General features: G+C 37.4%; 1 protein-coding gene across 1 annotated transcript in view; it reads left to right on the plus strand.

Moving 5' to 3' along the window:
• The first annotated feature begins 15,219 nt into the window (after positions 1–15,219).
• PIK3AP1 (phosphoinositide-3-kinase adaptor protein 1) overlaps positions 15,220–22,723 on the plus strand; it is a 177,911-nt gene continuing 170,407 nt past the window's right edge. The window contains exon 1 of the mRNA XM_082423662.1: positions 15,220–15,328. Within this exon, the coding sequence (XP_082279788.1) occupies positions 15,235–15,328 (94 nt within the window). The 5' untranslated portion in view covers positions 15,220–15,234. The remainder of the gene's footprint in view (positions 15,329–22,723) is intronic.

A 22,723-nucleotide genomic window follows, 5' to 3' on the forward strand; every position in this document is an offset into this window, starting at 1 on the left:
GTGCGAGGGCTTTCTCCAGTTGCGGCGAGCGGGGGCCACTCTTCATCGCGGCGCGGACCTCTCACCATCGCAGCCTCTCCTGTTGCGGAGCACAGGCTCCAGACGCACAGGCTCAGTGGTTGTGGCTCACGGGCCCAGTTGCTCCGCGGCATGTGGGATCTTCCCAGACCAGGGCTCAAACCCGTGTCCCCTGCATTGGCAGGCAGATTCTCAACCACTGCGCCACCAGGGAAGCCCCATACCTCTTATTTCTATTTCATATCTTAGTGCATTAGGAAGAATTTTCAAAGCAGTAGATAATAATAGTATTAATAGTGGGTATCATTATTTTGAAAAGAGTGCCTCTCATGTTTCTCTTTTAATTGTATTTGGTTTAGATTAATTGCTCTTTATCATATCATACCGTTTTTTTCCCCCACATACTGACTCATCTCTTCTCTGTCAATTTAACTCCTACCCATTCTACCAAGATCATCTGAAATCCCATTACTCTCACAAAGTATGTGCATACAAAAGCACATGTAAGTAAACACCCAGCTAATCTTTTTTTTTTTAACATCTTTATTGGAGTATAATTACTTTACAATGGTGTGTTAGTTTCTGCTTTATAACAAAGTGAATCAGCTATACATATACATCTATCCCCATATCCCCTCCCTCTTGAGCCTCCCTCCCACCCTCCCTATCCCACCCCTCTAGGTGGTCACAAAGCACCGAGCTGATCTCCCTGTGCTATGTGGCTGCTTCCCACTAGCTATCTATTTTACATTTGGTAGTGTATATATGTCCATGCCACTCTCTCACTTCACCCAGCTAAACTTAATGTAGTTTTTGACTCTTTACAAAGAACTTTCATAAACGGATTCTCATTTGATGCTCTTGACAGACTATGGAGTATGTATTGTTAGGACTTTCACTTTAGATATAAAAAAATTCAATCTTTGTGTGGCTGAGCAACTAGCCCTAGGACATTAGTTAAACTGACTACAATTTTGTATTTTCCCTCTTCAGCACCACCATGCCCTGTTGCTGAGGAACTTTCTCTAACATCCCCCTCAGTCTCTGCACATACTGTGCCCCTTTTCCACCCCTTCCAACTGCCATGTAAGTTCTGTAACTGGATTTATTCTCTCTTCTGAGGGGGGTACTCTAGGGTTCATGACATGCCTAAAGGTGCACCCCCCTCCCACCTGTTAGCACTGGTGGCACCAAGTTGAAACAGTCAATAAAGACTGAGTTGGAAAATATATATATATATATATTTTACATCCCAAGGCATTGCAAGAGCTGACACAGTCCAAAGAATCACAAACAACTTGTAAAACAGGTATTGAAAAGCATCTTTCAGACTCAGTAAAAATCAACGGGCTCAGCCCAAAGTTCTGCAGACTCACTAAATAAGGAAATTTGGGGTAGCAGCAGAAAATACACTTCTCAGGTTATTGCTGCTCATAGTTCCCTCCATTCATTCTTCAGAAATGTAAATATCTGAAAAAAATTTTTCACCAATCATTTGTAAAGTTGAACTTTGTTGGCCACCCTATCAATTATTGATCTTGGGCTGGACTCTTCATCTATTAGACGGGTAAACGTGTGGTAAGGGAGGGGTCGTGATATTCCCACCCTTGCCAATCTCGAAAGTATCAGGGACAGTTCTTCTAAACTATAGTGAGCTGAAAAGTATTATTTTAATCTTTTGATATATGGATTATTTTCCAGTTAGATTATGAGCTCTTTGAGCTTGCATATCTGTCTTGTTTCCCTGCCTACCTCCTTAGTCAAGCACCTATCACACTAACAGAAAACTGTTTTAGTAAATGTTTGTGCACTGGTTTTATTTATTGTGGTAAAATATACATAACATAGGGGCTTCCCTGGTGGCGCAGTGGTTTAGAATCTGCCTGCCAATGCAGGGGACACAGGTTCGAGCCCTGGTCTGGGAAGATCCCACATGCCGCGGAGCAGCTGGGGCCGTGAGCCACAACTACTGAGCCTGAGCGTCTGGAGCCTCTGCTCCGCAACAAGAGAGGCCGCGATAGTGAGAGGCCCGCGCACCGCGATGAAGAGTGGCCCCCGCTTGCCGCAACTAGAGAAAGCCCTCACAGAAACGAAGACCTAACACAGCCAAAAATAAACATAATAAATAAATAATAAATAAAAATTAAAAAAAATATATATACATAACATAAAATTTACCATTTGAACCTTTTTTTTTAATTTTTATTTATTTTTTAAGTATTTATTTATTTATTTATGGCTGTGTTGGGTGGGTCTTCGTTTCTGTGCGAGGGCTTTCTCTAGTTGTGGCAAGTGGGGGCCACTCTTCATCGCGGTGTGCGGGCCTCTCACTATCGTGGCCTCTCTTGTTGCGGAGCACAGGCTCCAGACGCGCAGGCTCAGTAATTGTGGCTCACGGGCCTACTTGCTCCGCGGCATGTGGGATCTTCCCAGACCAGGGCTCGAACCCGTGTCCCCTGCATTGGCAGGCAGATTCTCAACCACTGCGCCACCAGGGAAGCCCACCATTTGAACCATTTTTAAGTGTACAGTTCAATGGCATTAAGTACATTCACATTATTGAGTATCTATTACCACTATTCATCTCCACAAATTTCACATCATCCCAAACTGAAACTCTGAACACATTAAACGATAATTTCCTATTCTCTGCTTCCCCAGCCCCTAAAAACTACCATTCTACTTTCTGTCTCTATGAATTTGACTATTCCAGGTACCCCATATAAGTGAAACCATACAATATTTGTCCTTTTTTGTCAGGCTTATTTCACTTAATGTCTTCAAGGTTAATCCATGTCATATATTTTTTAAATAAATAAACTCTTTTTATTCCGTACCTCCTAATTTTGGCCAGAAATGCAGACTAGAATGAAAGTCCTGAGGAAGCCAGAAAGCTTCATAGGTTTTAGGGAAGGAGAATAGAATGATAAATGAGAGCCGGTTCTCTCTAGACCAGGAAACAGTGGACCAAGGGTGTGGACAAGAGTAGGTAGTGAGTGGGTGATGGGGAGGAAGGGAACAATCCAGAGGAAGCTGTGTCACTTCTGCTTCTCACCAGGAAATTCCCCTGGATATACTTCCAAAGCTTCAATTAGATCAGGGGTTCTTACCATGGGGTCTATGAGCCCCTAGGAGGTCACTGAACCGACTTTGGGGGTATGCTCTCCAAGATTAAATGTTGATTATTTCAAGCATGTATACATTTGGGGGGACAAGGTTTATAAATATAGTAGATCCTTAAAGTCATTGACGTCTGAGAACTATTATGCCAGAGGAACACCTGGTCCTTCTCTACATTCAAAAATGTTGTGGGAGGTCAGAGAAAACCCTTTCCTTTTATTGTCCCTGAGACAAGGTTTTGTTTTGAAGAAGAATCTTCACTATGTAAATAATGCAAACAACAGCATAATCTCATAAATCCAAAGAAAGAAATTATTTTACAATGCCATTTGTCTGAAAATAGATCAATTAAAGTCTAGTCATAGATGAAAATGACCACCATGACTTAAGAACTATATGTCTGCCTATGATTCCCTAATTCTTATCCTTTATCTCTACTTTGTTTTCCTTTCCTGGTTAATTTGCCCAAGACATACTTTTGGGGTCTGATAGGAATTGCTGTCCCCTGATGGAGGCTTGGCTACCTGACAGAAACCCTGAGCCCAATAAGTGAGAAAGCAATTCTCCCATACAGAACCACCTATGTTCCCAGGTGCCCTCTGAGCACTGGCCTCCCAGAATCTCACTGTTGTAGGTGCTGCCAAGATTGACTGAACCTCTTTGTAAAGACACTGCAAGTTCAGGATGAATTTCTAAGGTGGACTGTGCTGACAAACATACCTGGGGTCCATTGTTATTATTTATAATAGGAAATTACATGCATGTAAGTCTTATCATTCTAGTGGATATGATTACATGAGTCCAAATCACAGAGGTAAAGATAGAATAAGAATTGTCAAAAATCCAGAAATAGTAAAATGAAAACCACCAGATCAGTAAAATAATATTGGATAAGAGTTTATTGTGCGTATAACAACAGTTTGCAAACTAGGAGTTTTCAGATACAAAACTGATATGGAGCTCAGAAGCATGACCTTACAGGATGGCTTATAAAGTGAAAATGAGGAAATACCTTAACCTTTACAATGATTGGTTACTACAATCAGGGAGTTTCCAGATGGTAGGGGATTGGTTACAAATAATTATTTTATACCATTTTTAGGAAGATGATTTAAGTTTCTATTATTATTATCAAAGACATTTACAAGAAATAACCTATGTTTCACTTATGTTCATGAAGTAAGCTAGATTTAGTTTTGCTTACATGGTTCAGGGAATTTTCAAGTTTGGTCTCCATTTTGTATTGTACTTTAACAGAACAAAAAGAGTAGTATGTTCTTTTAGAAGTGTTTCCCTTAAACTTAGTAAACAGATAAGATTAGTAAACAGATTTATTTATTTATTAGTAAACAGATAAATTAGTAAACAGATTTTCTTGACTCAAAAAAATTTTTTTTACTGAAATATTTAGGACCAGCCATCTTAAGTCAGTATATTCTTTCCTCTAAGAACTACTGAGGAAACACTGGCAAATCATTTATGTCTAGATCTTTTCCTCACTATTTCTGCAGACCAAAGTCTATCTCTACCAAATCTCATCCTTAGTATTAATTCACGTTACAATTAATCAAAAAATACTCACCTTAATTATTTTAATTTTAGATCTAGATTGTGATTTCTCTAGGGAATTTGAAAACATTTTGATTTCTCAAAAACATTTACAATTAAATTTGTTTAGAGGAAGATTGCGTTTGGGGAGTATTTCCACAAGTAGCTAGTCCCAGACATTTTATATTGACTCTTTTAACTTTAGATTTCTAGATATAAATTTTCCTGCTTACTGTTGAATTTTAGGGGTACATTTTTTGGGGTCTTTTTGCCTCCTGTAAACCGTCTTTACCCACAATTATAGTTTTAAAATTACTTTTTTATTCTAAAAGGACCATGTTCTTATTGTAGAAAATTTGGAAAAGTTAGAAAAGATGAAGAAATTAAACCACTAAGAAAAAATCTACCACTAAGAAAAAACCCACACTTGTGACTTCCCTGGTGGCACAGTGGTTAAGAATCTGCCTGCCAATGCAGGGGACACGGGTTCGAGCCCTGGTCCGGGAAGATCCCACATGCCACGGAGCAACTAAGCCCGTGCACCACAACTACTGAGCCTGCGCTCTAGAGCCTATGAGCCACAACTACTGAGCCTGCATGCCACAACTACTGAAGCCCATGTGCTCTAGGGCCCACGTGCCACAACTACTGAAACCCACGCACCTAGAGCCCCTGCTCTGCAACAAGAGAAGCCACCACAATGAGAAGCCTGCACACCGAAACGAAGAGTAGCCCCCGCTCTCTGCAACTAGAGAAAGCTCGTGCACAGCAATGAAGACCCAACGCAGCCAAAAAAATAATAATAATAAAGAAAGAAAGAAGAAGAAAAAACCCACACTTAATATTTGGAGTATATTCTCCTTTCTCCCCCTTAATTGAGACAGTGCTATGTATTTAATTTTATATTCTGATAATTTTAGCTGTCGGGAAAAGTTGTAACAGACTTTGAAATGGCGGAAAGAAAGGAAAAGAAAAAATGATCACTTAATGTCCTGTTTACCACAAGTCTCTGCTAACCGGTAGCGAGGCAAATGACTCTGGTCCATAGATATCTGATTTCTGTTGGGTGGAGGGACAAATGACTTTAAAATTCCCAAGTAGATACAGTCAGTTTTGTATCTATTTGTTAATTCTTTAAAGTATTCCTGATTGACCTATTCATGTGGGATTCTTTGAATTCTCTTTTGAACTGGTTATGATACCTTACTGTTTCCCTCATTAATTAATGAGTTAAGCTATATCTTTGATGGATGTTCACTTTATTGATTGATTGATTGATTGAGGAATAGTTGCACTTTATATTTGTGAGAGAATCATGATTTTCTTTCTAAAATATTATCCTTTAGCACAACTAACATTATATCATAAACATTTCTCCTTTAAAAATTATTCATGAATTAATTCATGAATTAATGGCTCTATGACATGCCATCATGCCATTTTATTTTATTTATTTATTTTTTAAATTTTTTAAAAATTTATTTATTTTATTTATGTATTTTTGGCTGTGTTGGGTCTTCGTTGCTGCACACGGGCTTTCTCTAGTTGTGGCTCGCGGGCTCTACAGCGCCGGCTCAGTAGTTGTGACGCACGGGCTTAGCTGCTCCGCGGCATGTGGGATCTTCCCGGACCAGGGCTCGAACCCGTGTCCCCTGCATTGGCAGGCGGATTCTTAACCACTGCGCCATCAGGGAAGTCCCCATCATACCATTTTAAATCGTTCATTTTCTAATGTTCAAATGTTCTTATATGTACTGTTCTCCATGTGCTCAATATTTACATTGTTTACAATTTTTCCCTTTAAAAAAAAGGAATGTAATGAACATCTTTGTGCCACATTTAAAATTTTTTCCTTAGGATAGATTTCTATGACTAGAACTACTGAGTTGAAGGGTATTAATATTTTTAAGTCTCTGAAAGAAGCTGCCAAACTGCCTTCTGGTAGGAGATGCTTCTACCAGCAATGGTGAGACTACTGTCCTCATTAAACTCTCACCAACATTTAGCATTATCATTTAAAAGCTTGGGAGGTTAATAACAAATGGTATATTGCTTTAGTTTAAAATAATTATTTTATATTTATTTTTAATTGTGATAAAAAACATAAAACTATCTTAATCATTTTTAAGTGTGCAGTTCAATAGTGTTAAGTATATTCACATTGTTGTGCAGCAGATCTCCTTTTTCATCTTGCTAAACTGAAACTGAACACAACGGCTCATTTTCTTCTCCCCCTCAGCCCCTGGCAACCACCATTCTACTTTCCGTTACTATGAATTTGGCTACTTTAGATATCTCATAAAAGTGGAATTGTACGGTATTTGTCCTTTTGTGACTGGCTTATTTCACTTAGCATAATGTCCTTAAGGGTCATCGATGTTGTAGCATGTGCCAAGATTTCCTTCCTTTTTAAGCCTGAACAATATTCTATTGCATATATACCACACTTTGTTTATCCATTCATCCATCAATGAATATTTGGATTGCTTCTACCTCTTGACTATTGTGAATAATGCTGCTATGAACATGGGTGTATAAATACCTGTTTGGAACCCTACCTTCAGTTCTTTTGGATATATACCCAGAAGTGGGATTGCTGGATCAAATGGTAGTTCTGTTTTTAAAATTTTTTTGAGGAACCATTACACTGTTTTCCATAGTGGCTGTACGATTTTACAATCCCATCCACTGTGCCCAAGGGATTCAGTTTGTCCACATCCCTGCCAACGCTTGTTAATTTGCTTTTATTTGGGGGGGAAGTGTGCGATTTTGAGTTGCAATTCTCTAGTAATTAATGATGTTGAGCATTTTTCATATGCTTGTTAACCATTTGTGTATCATCTTTGGAGAAATGTCTCTTCAAGTCCTTTGCCCATTTTTAAAATTGGGTTATTTGTTTTTTTGATGTTGCTGTTGTTGAGTTATAAGAGTTCTATTTATATTCTGGATACTAACACTTTGTCAGATGTATGATTTGCAGATATTTTCTCCCTGTCTGTAGGTTGCCTTTCACTCTGTTGATTGTATCCTTTGATGTACAGAAATTTTAAGTTTGATGTAGTCCCATTTAGACAAATGGTATCTTGTTTTATCTCTATTTACTTCTACTGTGAGGTTGAATTATTTTAATGTTTACACTGGAGTCACACTTTACCCAAAAGTTGGGTTCTAAAAGTTAACTGCTAATGCAAAAAAGCAATATTCCTTTACTATTCTATACCATTAAATTTTTTTAAAAAAATGCTGATTACCCTGTAAATTGATCTCACAACGCACTAATGCATCATAACCCGTAGTTTGAAAACACTGTCCTAACTCATCCATAAAATATTAATAGTATCTTCTGTAGCTGCTATTATCAGTTCCTCTAACTCTTTATCAGTGTTTCTCCGTGGGTCATAATTAATTCTGCTAGTCCAACTGAAGACAAAGCCATCCTAACCCACTTTATAAGACCATCTGAATAATGGTCTGCATTGCCTGTGACATACAGTCACTGTGGGGAATAATAGAATGGAATCAGCTTCCTCTCTTTTTTCTTGAGCATTTGCAATCAGATTTCCATAAATCAAACTTAACTATGATTTGAATCTACTGAATTTGTTAATTCTAATTCCAAATCTAGAAATTTATATGTTTATATCTTTTGACCATTTAATCTGTTGAGAACTTCTAAGGTCTTCTTATTCCTTTTGTATAAGTTTCACATATTATACACCTGAACTACTGAGAGACTGAGTATAAAAACAGACCATAGCCAGACCATGTATGACAATAGAATTCTGTCCCACCACCTCTGCAGCAGCCAGTCCAGGCCACCAAACCAGAACCTCTGTAGAAATTGGCCCAAAACCATCAATAGTTTTCCTATTTTTTTTTTTTGTTGTTGTTCCCTCTCCCCAATTTCCAACTCAGGACCAACCAGAGAAAGCCAAATATGCTCCCCAAACTGATCTCATAAGATGCCCTGCTTCTAGTTAGTCTGCCTCCAGCTTCTCTGTGCCAAAAATCTCCAGTCAAAGCACACCTTAAGCCTTCTATTTTTTTCACCATAAGGCTTTCCTACTCCCCAGACAGACTTTGAATCTCTGCCAAAAGCATGTGATGGTGGTGTCTCCTTTGCTCAGTACCCTCTGAGTCCTCATTTGAATAGGTCTTTATTTCCACACTGCATGTATTGCAAATTCTTTTCACATTTGGTTGTTTATCTTTAATTTTTTAATGATGTTATGATTTTAAGATCCTTTTAACATATATGATTTAAATTTTTATGTAATCAGGTCTGTTCAACTCTTCAGTGGTGAGACTTTCCATTGCTCTTTTGCTTGGCAAATTCCACGCAGAGGAGGGACCCATTGTTTCCTTGGCTTCTTGTAGAACCTGCAGCCTACTAGCAGTGGGGGTGAGGGCAATCAGAGTCCCAGGATTCTTAGCTTGCTGCCCTGAGGTAGAGCCTCCAACCCTGTGAGTAGGGGCTGGGTGTAAGAAGAGAATCCCCAAACTCTTGTCCACACTTCTCTGCCCAGAGTTTATCCTTTTCAGCACATTGCTGGGAAGGATAAGAAATGCTGATGACCTACCCTTCCTGGGGAAATGCTGTAGTTCTTGCCTAGGAGCTGGAAGGGAGAGGAGCTTCCTTCCCTCTGAGCTGGTCAGGGGAAGGAGTGGGTTGTGACTCAAGTACCACACACTTGCTGATCTTACCAACATTTAGTAGATGTTCTTGGATAAATGTTTCTTCATTTGCTGTATGATCTTAGGGTGATTTTCAGAGAATTTAAATGTGTTTGTTTGTTTTTGCTAGTTTTTACCAGCTTTGATTGTTTTGTAGGGAGTGGGTCCACAGAGGTCCTCAAGCTGCCATTCTAAAAGTGTTTCTCAATAAATGCTCCTTTGCATTTTGCTTATTTCATTTAATGAAATATCCTGGAAATCACTTCATATCAGTTCTTCCTCATTCGTTTTACAGTGGCAAAGTACTTCACTGTATGGATGTATCATAGTTTATTCAAACACTCTTATATAGGGGAATTTAGGTTGTTTCCAATATCTTGCAATTACAAACAATACTGCAACGAACAACCTTAACCACATGTGTTTTCATATTGGTAGAGGCATAAATTCAGGGAGATTCCTAGAGTGGCATTGCTGGGACAAAAGGTAAGCACATATGTATTTTGTCAGATATTGGCAAATTCCCCTATAAAAGGACTGTACTCATTTTGATTCCTATCAGTGATGTATGAGAGTACCAGTTTCCCTGCAGCCTTACCAAAAGAATGTGCTATCATTTTCTTTTTTTTCCCCAATTTTCCCCAATCTAATAGGTGACAAATTGTATATCAGTGTAGCTTCAATTTGCATTTCTCTAATTATAAGTGAGATTGAACATCTTTACATATTTTAAGGCAATGTTTATATCTTTTTGTGAACTGTCTGTTCATATCTTTTTCCCTCCATTTTTTTCTATTAGTTTTTGCTCCTTTATTCCTCAATTTTAGAGTTTTAAAAACTGTTGGTGATATTAGCCCTTTGTCTGTAATGTATGTTGCAAACATTTTCTCCCAGTTCGTCCGTTATCTTTTTACTTGTTTATGGGTTCTTTTTTTTAACCATTCAAAAGTTTATTTTTATGTAGTCAAATTTATCAGTCTTTTCTTTTATTACTCTTGAATCTTGAATCAGAGTTTGACAGCTTTCCCATATACTCAGGTTAAAAAGGAATTTAACCATATTTTTTCTAGTAGTTAAAGGGTTTCTTTTTCTTTTTTTCATTTAGATCGCTGATCAGGTTGGAGTTTCTTCTTGTGCATCAAATGAGGTATGGATGTAATTTTATTCTTCCAAAGGATGCTGGGTTGCCTCAGTATCATTTATTTATCCCAGTGATTTCCGATGCCACTTTTGTTGTATACAAATAAGTTTCCATATCTACCAGGGTCTCTTTCTGGAATTTCTATTCAATTCTGCTGTCAGTCTATTTATGCATCAGTACTAATCGCTTTAATTATATAGTCTTTATTGCATGTTTTAATATCTGGTAGGTTTAGGTCCCCACTGTATTTCTTTTTCAGGGTTTTTTTGGGTGGGACTATTTTTGTATGCTCGTTTTTCTGTATGAATTTTAGTATCAACTGTTGGTATTTTTATTTGGATTATCTTAACTTTACAAATTAACTTAGGGAGAATTGACATCTTTATGATGAGTTGTCCTATCCAAAAATAGAAGATGCCTTCATTTGATTGAGTCTATTTTGTATCTTTTAAAAATATTTTATGGGGATATATGTATATGTATAGCTGACTCACTTTGTTATAAAGCAGAAACTAACACACCATTGTAAAGCAATTATACTCCACTAAAGATGTTAAAAAAAATAAAAATATTTTAGAGTTTTACTCATATTTGTTTTTTACATTTCTTGTTAAATTTACCTCTACATACTTAATCTTATTTGTTGCTATTGTCGGTGGGATTTTCTTTACCATTATATCTTCTAACTGGCTATTGTTAATGCATATGAAGGCTAATGATTTCTGAGTGTTAATTTTATATCTTGCTATCTTTCAGAATTCTTTTATTGTTTAAGTTAGTTTTATCACTGATTCTCAAGGGTTTACCCATATACTATCATGTTATCTGCATATATATGTATATAAATATATTATATACACATATATATATCTTTTCTTTACCAATTCTTATGTCTCTAATTAACGTTTTGGTTAATACCTCTAACACAATGTTGTATGTAGTAGAAATAGTAGGCATTATTGCTTTGTTCCAAATCTTGGTGGAAATGCCTCTAGTGTTTATCCATTAAGTATGATGCTGTCTTTAGGACTATTAAAAGATATCCATCAGTTCTATTTTCTTGGCTTTCTTTTTATCAGGAATAGATGTTGAAATTTGTCAGTAGTTTTTAGCATCTATGGAAATAATCATATGACCTTTCTTCCTTAAATCTGTTAATATGGTAAATGATATTAATGGATTTATTGATACTGAGCTTATCTTTCATTCCAGGAATAAACCCCCATTTGGTCTAGGTGCATTATTTTCTTAATGTAGTGATGGATTCTGTTTCCTAGTATTTTATTTAGCACTTTTGTGTCAGTATTCATAAGTTATACTGGTCTGTAGCTTTCTATTTTTGTACCTTAAGTATCAGGTTTAGGTATCAGGGTTATACTTACACCATAATAAGAATTAGGAGATTTTCCTTATTTTCAGTGCTCTGAAAAAATTTACAGAATGTTGAGTTTGGTGCGTTTTGTGGGGCTAGTTCCTGAATACTTGCCTCTATTTCTATGGAAATGGATCATTTTAAGCTTTATACTTCTAGAGTCAATTTTGTATTTCTCTAGGAATGTGTACATTTTTTTAAAAATTTATTTTTGGCTGTGTTGGGTCTTCGTTGCTGCGCATGGGCTTTCTCTAGTTGTGGCAAGCGGGGGCTACTTTTCGTTGCAGGTCGAGGGCTTCTCATTGCGGTGGCTTCTCTTGTTGCAGAGTACGGGCCCTAGGCTTGCGGGCTCAGTAGTCGTGGCACACAGGCTTAGTTGCTCTGCGGCATGTGGTATCTTCCCAGACCAGGGCTTGAACCCGTGTCCCCTGCATTGGCAGGCGGATTCTTAACCACTGCGCCACCAGGGAAGTCCCAGTGATGTGTTCATTTAAATCTGTATTTAATCTGTATTTCCTAGGAAAGTGTACATTTAACATAGGTTTTCAAACTTATTTGCATAGAGTTGTGCAAATTAATCTCTTGATTTATAAAATTTCTTTTGTTTCCATGGTTGTGTCTCTTGTCATTTTTTATTTTGTATATTTGTGCTTTCTCCTTTGTTTGGTGAATAATTTATTGAGTGCTTTGTTTTGTTAATTTATTCAGGAAACCAGGATTATGATTTATTAATTAGATTTTCTCCTTTGGTATTTCTTGCTTCCTTAATTTTCTACATATCTTTATTATTCCTACCTTGGGCTTTTCATTTTGTTTACTTTGTTGTTCTTTTCCTATTTTTTTTTCTCTAGCATCTTTGAGCTAGGAATTTGATTAATTTATTTTCAATTTTTTGTTTTTAACTGATAAAAGTATTTAGTATCATGAATTTTTCTTTGATTATTGTTTTCATGTATCCCATTGATTCTGACATGCAGTGTTTTAATCATGTTTTAGAAATTCTGTAATTTAAGTTTGCATTTCTTTTTTTTTAAATTGAAATATAATTGACATATAACATTGTATTAGTTTTAGGTGTATTTCATAATGATTTGATATATGTATATACTGCAAAATGATCAGCATAATAAGTTTTGTTAACAACCATCACCACACACAGATACAAATTTTTTTCTTGTTGCATTTCCTCAGAAACTGAAAAGATATTTAATATAGAGTTTAAAAATTTTGTGTATTCAGGATGGAAAGTTTGACATATATCCGTAAGAGCATCAGTTTTAATGGCATCCTTTACCTCCTACCTGTTGCCTATGCAATAAGTCAACTTTTTCTACTTTCCTTTTCCCCTTTCCTTTTTTCTCCCATTTTTTAGTTGCATTATTTCTACTTTGTCACAACATATTATATTTGTACATTGGTCTTCTACTCTCATTCTCACCTTTGGTTTAGTCTTTGATCTACAATTATCTATATTAAAATACCTATAATCATCCTTTTGCTAATATTTTCCTAGTCATCTCTTGGTTGGATGCAGCTTTACCTCTAAGAGATTCTTTAAGAAAGGCCCTAAGTTCCTATAAGCTGAAAAAATGTTTTTCTTGATACTTGAAAAACAGTTTGGCTGGTTTGTATCACACTTTTTTTTCATTCATTTTCTAGAAAATGCTGCTCCATTTTTGCCTTGCTTGGTATGTTGAGAAGTCTGATGCTAATCTCATTCTTATGCTCTTGCAAATTATATGTCCTTTTTTGCCTGGAGGCTTTGAGGACTTTTTTCTTTATCTTTAAAATCTAATAGTTTTTCCAAGCTGTGTCTCAGAGTTAATCATTCTAGGTTAATTTCCTCAGGTACTTGGTACTTTTCAATATATAGATTGAGGTCTTCTTCTTTTCTGAAGATTTTTCTTGGATTATAGTTTTAAATGTTAGTTCTGTTCCATCGCTTTGTTTTCTTCTTTGAGACTCCAATTATATAAATGACCGTTCTTTGAACTTCTTCTGTTTCTACCTCTCCCCTTTTTTCTTCTTTCTTTATCTTATTTTCATTTTCATAGTTGTTTTCCGGCCTTCCTTTCCAGCTGGGCTCTCATCTCAGGTGTTTACTTTTCTTTCCTTCTTTTCTTAACTGTAGTACCTGATGAACTTTTTATACACATGCACCCATGTAACCATCACCCAGGTCATGCTCCAGCATCCCAGGCACTCTATTAGTCAATACTCTCCCTTCAAAGGTAACCACTTTTCTGACCTGTATCCTCGTTAATTGTGCCCTTTCTAGGTATTCATATAGATGATGTCACGGAGTATGTGATCTTTTGTATCTGGCTTCTTTCACGCAATATCATGTACATGAGGTTCAATGTATATAGCACTGTATATGTAAAATGCTTTATTGCTGACCACAAATATTCCCTGAGTACCTGGTGTGCTGGGCTTTACAACAATAACAACAATCTTGAACAACGATGGCTGTGGCTAATTGTGTGTTCTATCTGATGCCCAGGGTGAGTGGCATGCTATAAACAGAAAGACAATAAAACCAGACAATGAGTATTCTTTTAAGCATCATCCCCACAGGCTAGACAAATAGCCTCTAGGATGGTGCCTGGGATGGAGATGAGACTGCCTTTAATAAAGCATTGTGTAAAGCAGTGTTTCAAAACTTTTGTATCAGAATCACCTGAAAGACTTGTTAAAACAGTTTATGGGGGGCCCCAATCCCAAGAGTTTCTCATTCAGCAGGTTTTGGGTAGGGCCTGACAATTTGTAACATTTCTAACAAGTTCTCAGAGGATGTTGATGTTGAAGGTCTAGAGATCACATCTTGGAAAACCCTGCTTCAAGGTTCCAGATTTATAGAACATGATGTGGTTCTCTCACCAGACCCCTCACACCACCATCTATATCTGTGGCAGCCAATGGCTCCTACATCTCCTCTGTGAAAGACTGAGGCCAGCTCAGGGAACTTCTGCCTGAGCCCGGCGCCTGTGCCCAGGATCTGTCATCAGATGTCTCTGGGTTCTAAAGTGGCACACAGGAAGCTAGGCTCAGGAGAGCAATGGAATTGTCTATGCTGCTTTTTTGTGTTCTCAACCACGCAGTCATCTTCAAAATTGTTAAGGATGGACATTTGGCCCAGGTCAATATTTAGCTTCCAGAAGCCCTTGGTGACCACACCTAGCTGAAGGTCCAGGATGACCTGAGGTGAGGCTGGCCTCTGCTATTAGGCGTGGAGGGCAGCAGAACTTCCCAGTGGCTTCACATCCTGGAATTTTTCAGACAGGTTGCACAACAGGCTGCTAAAGGACATGCCAGAGAATCAGTGACTTCGGAGACATGGGAGTGTGTGCCAAGGGGTAGGATGCTCTCTGGTGCATCACAGTGCAACTTGCCTTCTCCACCGGGTCCCAGATCTACCTTTCCTGCTCCCGCCCAAAGAATCTCCTCTCCAAGAGGTAATTCTCCTGGTGAACAGGCAGCCTCCTCAGCGTGGTTTCCAGGTCTTGGAATCCAGGTGTGCCTGGGGTCTCGGCTTGTAATTCTGGTCCTCATTTCCCAGATAGGAAGACTTGTTTTCAGGATGCTACCACTGTCGGTGACAACATTGCCGTGGCCACTGCCATGGAGGTTGGATGGGAGGTGATGGTGCTGATGGTCAGCTGGACATGACAGGATTCCCAGCTGAGGGCTGCTTGGAGCCTGGGAGGTTCAGGATTAAGGGGTCAGGGCCTGCTGCTTGACGACTTAGTTGATGTTTCTTACAGTCTCAAAGACTTACCTCTGGTGGGTTATGTCTGGAGATTCTAATTCTTCTGACTGCAGTTCCTTGCTCCATTGCCAAGTTTTTCATGAGAGACGGGTTTAGCAAAGGCTGAGGTGTTTGACATGGTTTGTTCTGGAGGCTTTCATTTTTTCTTAGGTCTCGAAGCATTTCCATGCACTATACACTCTCCATACTTCTTCTGCAGCTGCAGTTCATAGCTCACCTCTTGCTGGGCTCCTCGAGAAGTCACCAGAGGCTGGACAAGTTTTACATTAACAAATTAGCAAAGGACTTATTCCAAGAAATATTTAAAGAGGAAGGCGCTTCCACGTCACAAACCAAAATTCTTTCTTTTCTGATAAAAATGAGATGGTTCTTGAAGTTGACTGAGTTTATGTATTTTGAAGAAGAATTATGATTTAGCAGGCCTGAGAAGGACCCGTCCATAGAAACTGAAGCCCTGTCTGGAGCTGGGCCGGGGATCGTTTACCAGAACTAGCCCAGCAGTGCACAGTGCCACCTAGTGGTCAGCCTCCACCAGAAGGGTCTTCCTTCTGCAAGGTCTGTGACCACAGAGAAGGGTCTGGACCACAAGAGGGTAAAAACCACTTTGGAATGATCTATAACAAAGTCCAGTGGCAACTGCTCCTCTCTGTTTTTTGAGGTCTTGCCTCCCTTAGCTTACACTGTCCTCTTCTATACAACAAGGGCAACCAGGTGAATTTAACTGTGTTCCCCTTCTGGACTGCGTTTCTTTATGTGGATCAAAATAAAGCTAAAGCTTCTTTAGCTAAAGAAGCTTTTTATTTCTTCATGATTCAGTCTTGCATGTTTCTAGGAATGCATCCATTGCTTCTAGGTGATCCACTCTATTGGTATATATTGTTCATAGTAGTCTCTCATGATCCTTTTATTTCTGTGGCATCAGTTGTAACATCTCTTTCATTTCTTATTTTACTTAGTTGAATCTTCTCTCTTTCCTTAGCCTAGCTAAGGGTTTGAAAATTTTGATTTCCCTTAAAAAAAATAAAAAACAACTCTTAGTTTTGTTGATTTTTTTTCCTAAAAGGGTGTGTGCATTTTAAAGCTTCCCCTGATATTTCCTCTTTTTCTGCTTGCAAGTAAAGAAGAAAATAAAATGAAATGCTTTATTTTGAAATGAGAATTTTGTTCATGCTATTAGAGAGTGCTTAGGTATAAGATTCATTTGACAGAAGTGAAAGGCGTACGGATTGCATAATGAGGTTCCAAAACAGCATACTTAGGAAAGAATATGAGACCATTATTTTTTTTCTTGCCAATATTTGTTCTTGGATTGAGAAAACCACATTAAAAATTTGCAAAGTGGAAGGAGGAGCTTCAGTTCTGTCACTCAGCACCGTGAGCAGGCTTCTGCATGCTACAGCTTTTTTTTTTTTTTAACATCTTTATTGGAGTATAATTGCTTTACAATGATGTGTTAGCTTCTGCTTTATAACAAAGTGAATCAGCTATACATATACATATATCCCCATATCTCCTCCCTCTTGTGTCTCCCTCCCACACTCCCTATCCCACCCCTCTAGGTGGTCACAAAACACTGAGCTGATCTCCCTGTGCTATGCGGCTGCTTCCCACTAGCTATCTATTTTACATTTGGTAGTGTATTTTGATTCATGTTGTTTCACACCTCATTCAGGTGTTACCTGCGGCAGCTGGTGATATAATACCATTTGCTAGGAGATATTGTCAATCAAGCAAAAAAAAAAAAAGTAAGGTGTGAAAGTGCAATTGCCTAATTGGTTACTTAAAATGGTTTCTTTGTCAGAGTGACCAAGAGTGCCTATTACTCAACAGCATTAGATATTAGCAATATTTTCCATTTTGCCCATCTCACAGGCAATAATAACTAGTGTTTGAGTGTGCCTTTCTTGTACTACCTCTGAGGATGAACATTTCATAAGTTAATTGACTATTTTTTAAATTAATTTATTTATTAATTAATTTATTTTTGGCTGCGTTGGGTCTTCGTTGCTGCGCGTGGTCTTTCTCTAGTTGTGGCGAGCAGGGGCTACTCTTTGTTGTGGTGCATGAGCTTCTCATTGCGGTGGCTTCTCTTTGTTGCGAGGCACGGGCTCTAGGTGCGCGGGCTTCAGTGGTTGTGGCACGCGGGCTCTAGAGTGCAGGCTCAGTAGTTGTGGCGCACGGGCTTAGTTGCTCCGCGCATGTGGGACCTTCCCGGACCAGGGATAGAACCCATGTCCCCTGCATTGGCAGGCGGAATCTAAAACACTGAGCCATCAGGGAAGTCCCTAATTGACTATTTATAGTTCTCTTTCTATGAATTTTTGTTCTTATCCTTTGCCAATTTTTCATTTAGCTTGTTTACATATTTTGTTCTTATTAATTTGAAGGAGTTATTTGTATGTTAGTAATACTTACACTTTCTCATATCTTGCAAATTTCTCTCCCAGTCTCTTCATTTATCTTTTGGCTTTGTTTATGGTATTTTAAATGTTTATGTGGTTGAATCCATCAATTTTCCTTTTATGGCATCTAAGATTTCAGTCTTTCTTAAAAGAACCAACTCCATCCTGAGGTTAAACAAATGTTATCTTTTATTTTCTCCTATTTTAATAGTTCTTTTTTGTATCTGTGTCTTTAATTTCTATGGAATTTATTGTTATTTATAGTGTGAGGCAAAGTTCTAACTTAATTTTCTTCCAGATTAAGAACCATATTATCCCTCACCTTTTCCAGAGAGAGTATAAATTGCCACAACCCTCCTGGAAAACAATCTGGCCAGAGCTACTGAAGTTTAAAATGCACACACCTCTTTAGGAAAAAAAAATCAACAAAACTAAGAGTTTTTTTTTTTTTTTAAGGGAAATCAAAATTTTCAAACCCTTAGCTAGGCTAAGAAGGAAAGAGAGAAGATTCAAATAAATAAAATAAGAAATGAAAGAGATGTTACAACTGATGCCACAGAAATAAAAGGATCATGAGAGACTACTATGAACAATATATACCAATAGAGTGGATCACCTAGAAACAATGGATACATTCCTAGAAACATGCAAGACTGAATCATGAAGAAATAAAAAGTCTGAACAGGTCTATAACAAGTATGGAGATTGAATTAGTAATCAAAATCCTCCTGAAACAAAGAAAAGTCCAGTACCAGGTGACTTTACTGATGAATCCTACCAAATGTTTAAAGAAGAATTAACTCCACTTCTTCTCAATCTCTTCCAAAAAATAGAAGAGGAGGGAACACTTCTAAACTCATTTTATGAGGCCAGCTTTACCCTGATACCAAAGCCATACAAAGATACCAAAAGAAAAGAAAACTATAGGCCAATAGCCCTGATGAATATAGATGTAAAAATCCTCAACAAAATATTAGCAAACTGAATCTAACAGCACATTAAAAGGATCATATACTATGACCAAGTGGGATTTATTCCTGAGATGCAAGGATGGTTCAACATCTGAAAATAAATTAATTTGATACACCACATTAATATAATAAAGGATAAAAATCACATGGTCATCTCAATAGATGCAGAAAAAGCATTTGATGAAATTCAATACTGTTTCATGATAAAAAAAAACTCTCAACAAACTAGGAATGTAGGAATGGAAGGAAAGTACTTCAACATAAAGGCTATATTTGAAAAATCCACAGCTAACATCATACTGAACTGTGAAAAGATGGGAAACAACAGTTTGCAAGACATCAGGCAATGAAGGACAGTGATCCCTGAAAAACAGAAAACAAATGAGATGAGCCCTACCAGTGCCCCAGCTTATAGCTTTGAGAGAATTTCCATATTGTGCACACGGAGGGGAATACAAGTGGAACAAACCCTCTGAGTTGAGGAGATGATATTGAGAGTCTGGGTAGACCAAGGCAACTAGAGTCCACTGAACACCGTACTGGGGAGGAAAGAGCTACAAACAGAGGGGACTCTGAGCAAATGCAGGCTCTGGGCCCTTTGAATATTCAGTTGATACTGATCAGTGCATACAGTTGAGGAAACTACCTTCCTCTCTGAGACAGGAAAAGAACAACCTGAAACAGTTATGAGTGCCAGCTGATCTCACAGGCCAGGAATAGTGCCTGTTCCTACCAGCTAGACTGGAAAACATCAAGATTTACAGTGCCTTGGGTAGTGTACATAGAAGTCTTACCTCAGTAGTGGGGATACTACAATGCTCTAGACTGAGCATTGTTCCAGACATGCCTAACAAATCTTAAAAGCAAAATCGGAAAGGACCGAAGTATTTCCAGGTAACTCAGATGTGCCTAAGAACAAAACTCAAGATTTTTTTACAGGAATAGAAAAATATTCAGCCCACAACAAGGTAAAATATACACTGTCTGGCATCCAGAAACGTTGCCAGGCATGCAAAAACATGGAAAATACAACCTATAGGTTGTATGAGGAGATAAACCGATCAGTCAAAACTGACCCAAACTGAAACAGATGTTAGAATTAATAGGAAGGACATTAAGGCAGTTACTATAACTGTATTCAATATGTTCACAAAATTAAATATATATATATGTACATATATATTTTTTTTTCCCCCAGATACTAGACCATTATCAGTTGTATGATTTGCAAATGTTTTTTCTCATTATGTGGGTTGTCTTTTTACTTTCATGATGATTTCCTTTGAAGCACAAACCTTTTCAATTTTGATGATGAATTTATTTTTTCTTTGATTGCTTATGCTTTTGGTATCATATCTAAGAAATCATCACCTAATCCAAAGTCATGAAAATTTATATTTATATTTTCTTCTAAGAGTTTTATAACTTTACATTTACATCTTTGATCCACCTTGAGTTAATTTTTGTATAATGTGTGAGATAGGGATCTAACTGTGTTCTTTTGCTGATGGATGTCCATTTGTCTCAGCACCATTTGTTGAAAAGACTGTTCTCCTTAGTGAATGGTCTTGGCACTCAGTGAATGGTCTTGGCACCCTTGTTGAAAATCAGCTGTTCCTAGATGTGAGGGTTCTTTTTCTGGGCTCCCAATTTTATTCCCTTGATTTATATGTCTATCCTTATGCCTGTACCACACTGTCTTGATTATTGTAGCTTTGTAGTAAGGTTTGAAATTAGGAAGTATGAGTCTGCCCAGTTTATTCTTTGGTTTTTCAATACTGAAAAAAAAGAGAGGGGGGAACTCTTGAAATTTAATAAGGATTTTAGGATAAGCTTGTTAATTTCTGCAAAGAAGCCATTTGGACTTGGATAGGGAGTGTGTTAGATCTACAGATCAATTTGGAGATTATTGCCATCTTCACAATATTAAGTGTTCTAACTGATCCATGAACATGCGATTCCTTTCCATTTATTTTGGTCTTTAATTTCTTTCAGCAATATTTTGTAGTTTTCATAGTAAGTTTTATACTTCTTTTGTTAAATTTTTTCCTAAGTATCTACTCTTTTTCTGTGGCTTATTTTTCCATTCAATCTTTTAATTTAAATAGTCATAAATATTTTTATGGATTTTTTGATTTCCTGCCTTAAGACAATTTCCACCCTACTCCAATGTTATACAAATGGTCTCCTAAATTTTCTTCTAATAGTTTTTTTTTTTTAACTTTTGCATCTTTGGTACATTTGGAATTCATTTTTGTACAGAGCGTGAAGTAAGGAGTCTAGCTTTGTTTTCTTCCAGATGAAGAGCCAATTATGCCAGCCATGTAAACCATACTTTCTCTACTGCATTAAATTACCAACTTTTCGTCAATTTTAGAATATATGCTTATATTTGTTTTTCATGTTGCTGAACCATTCATTCCTTGCTTTGGGGGGATATACTAGAGGGATCTAGATTAAATCATTCAGAAATCTGTATGGAAGAAACAAAGTCTGAGAAATCAGAGAATAGCCAATAGATTTATGGAAAAAAATTGTAAATGGAGCTATACTAGATGCTAAAAATTTCTGTGAAGCTGTTCTAATCAACAGAGTATGGTATGGTCCCAGGAACAGATGAATAAATAGATACAACTTGAATTTGAAAGCTGTTTTCAGCCATGTTCCACTCCTCTATCATAGCAGCTATTTTCTTTTCTTTATTATTTTCTAGCCTTTACCTGTTTAACACAAAAGTCAGCCTTCTGGAAATACCAAATTTACCGGTTTTCTGGGCATAGTTTTGTTTTGTCTTTTTTTCCTTTCTTGTCTTTGCCTTGCTCCCTCCTGCACTTCTGCCTCATGGTTGTTCCTAGAACATTTTCATGGGCCATTTCTTCTCCTGAAGTCTCCACCCTCCCATCCTTTTCCCTGTCTTTCTTTCTCTGATCTCAGTCTTCATCTCCACCAGCTTCTCCCCACTCCTCCCCTTCCCCCTTCACTCACCCCAGAAAATTAAAAATTCATATTTCTTTATTTTGAAGAGCAATACTGTATTACTTTTCTCACTCTAACCCAGGCCACCCCTAAGTTCTAGACGGCCACAACCACGAGGGTCTATTAAAGTATTTGGCAAAGCAAAGATAGCTCACATTCTGAGGATTTCTGTCTTCAGCTTTTTAAAGGAACAGCTTTTTCTCCCTGCTCCTTATGCATGGTTCTCACAGAGCTGTAATCACAGTTTATGTGCATACAAATTTGTATTCTACTTTCATTTGACGTTATTTTGTCAAATGTTTATACATATAAATTTGTGTTCTACTTTTTATTTGCTGTTTCATGAGTAGTTTTGTCATTCAGTCTTATCTTTAAAAACTGTGTAATTCCATCATGCAGAGATGACATAATTGACGCTCGTTCTCTAGTGTTGAACACTGAAGACATTTGCACTTTTTTGCTGGGTAGAATTTGTTATAAAACATTTTTAAACAATTAAAGTTCTTTTTCTATCAAATTATTTTCTGAAAGTAAACCCCTGCGAATAGGCAGAATGGGGGAAGAGGAGTTTACATTTTTATCACCCTTGATATTACCCTTTTTTCCTTTTTGGCTGGGGAAAAGTTAAAATAAATACAGTTATTTTTCTTTCAAATTATTTTCCTGAAAATAAACTCCCCATAATGTGCAGAATGGGGGAGGAGGTGTTTACATTTTTATTGCCCTTGATAT

This window comes from Balaenoptera physalus, assembly GCF_965194825.1.
Source record: "Balaenoptera physalus genome assembly, chromosome: 14".
NCBI lineage: Eukaryota > Metazoa > Chordata > Mammalia > Artiodactyla > Balaenopteridae > Balaenoptera > Balaenoptera physalus.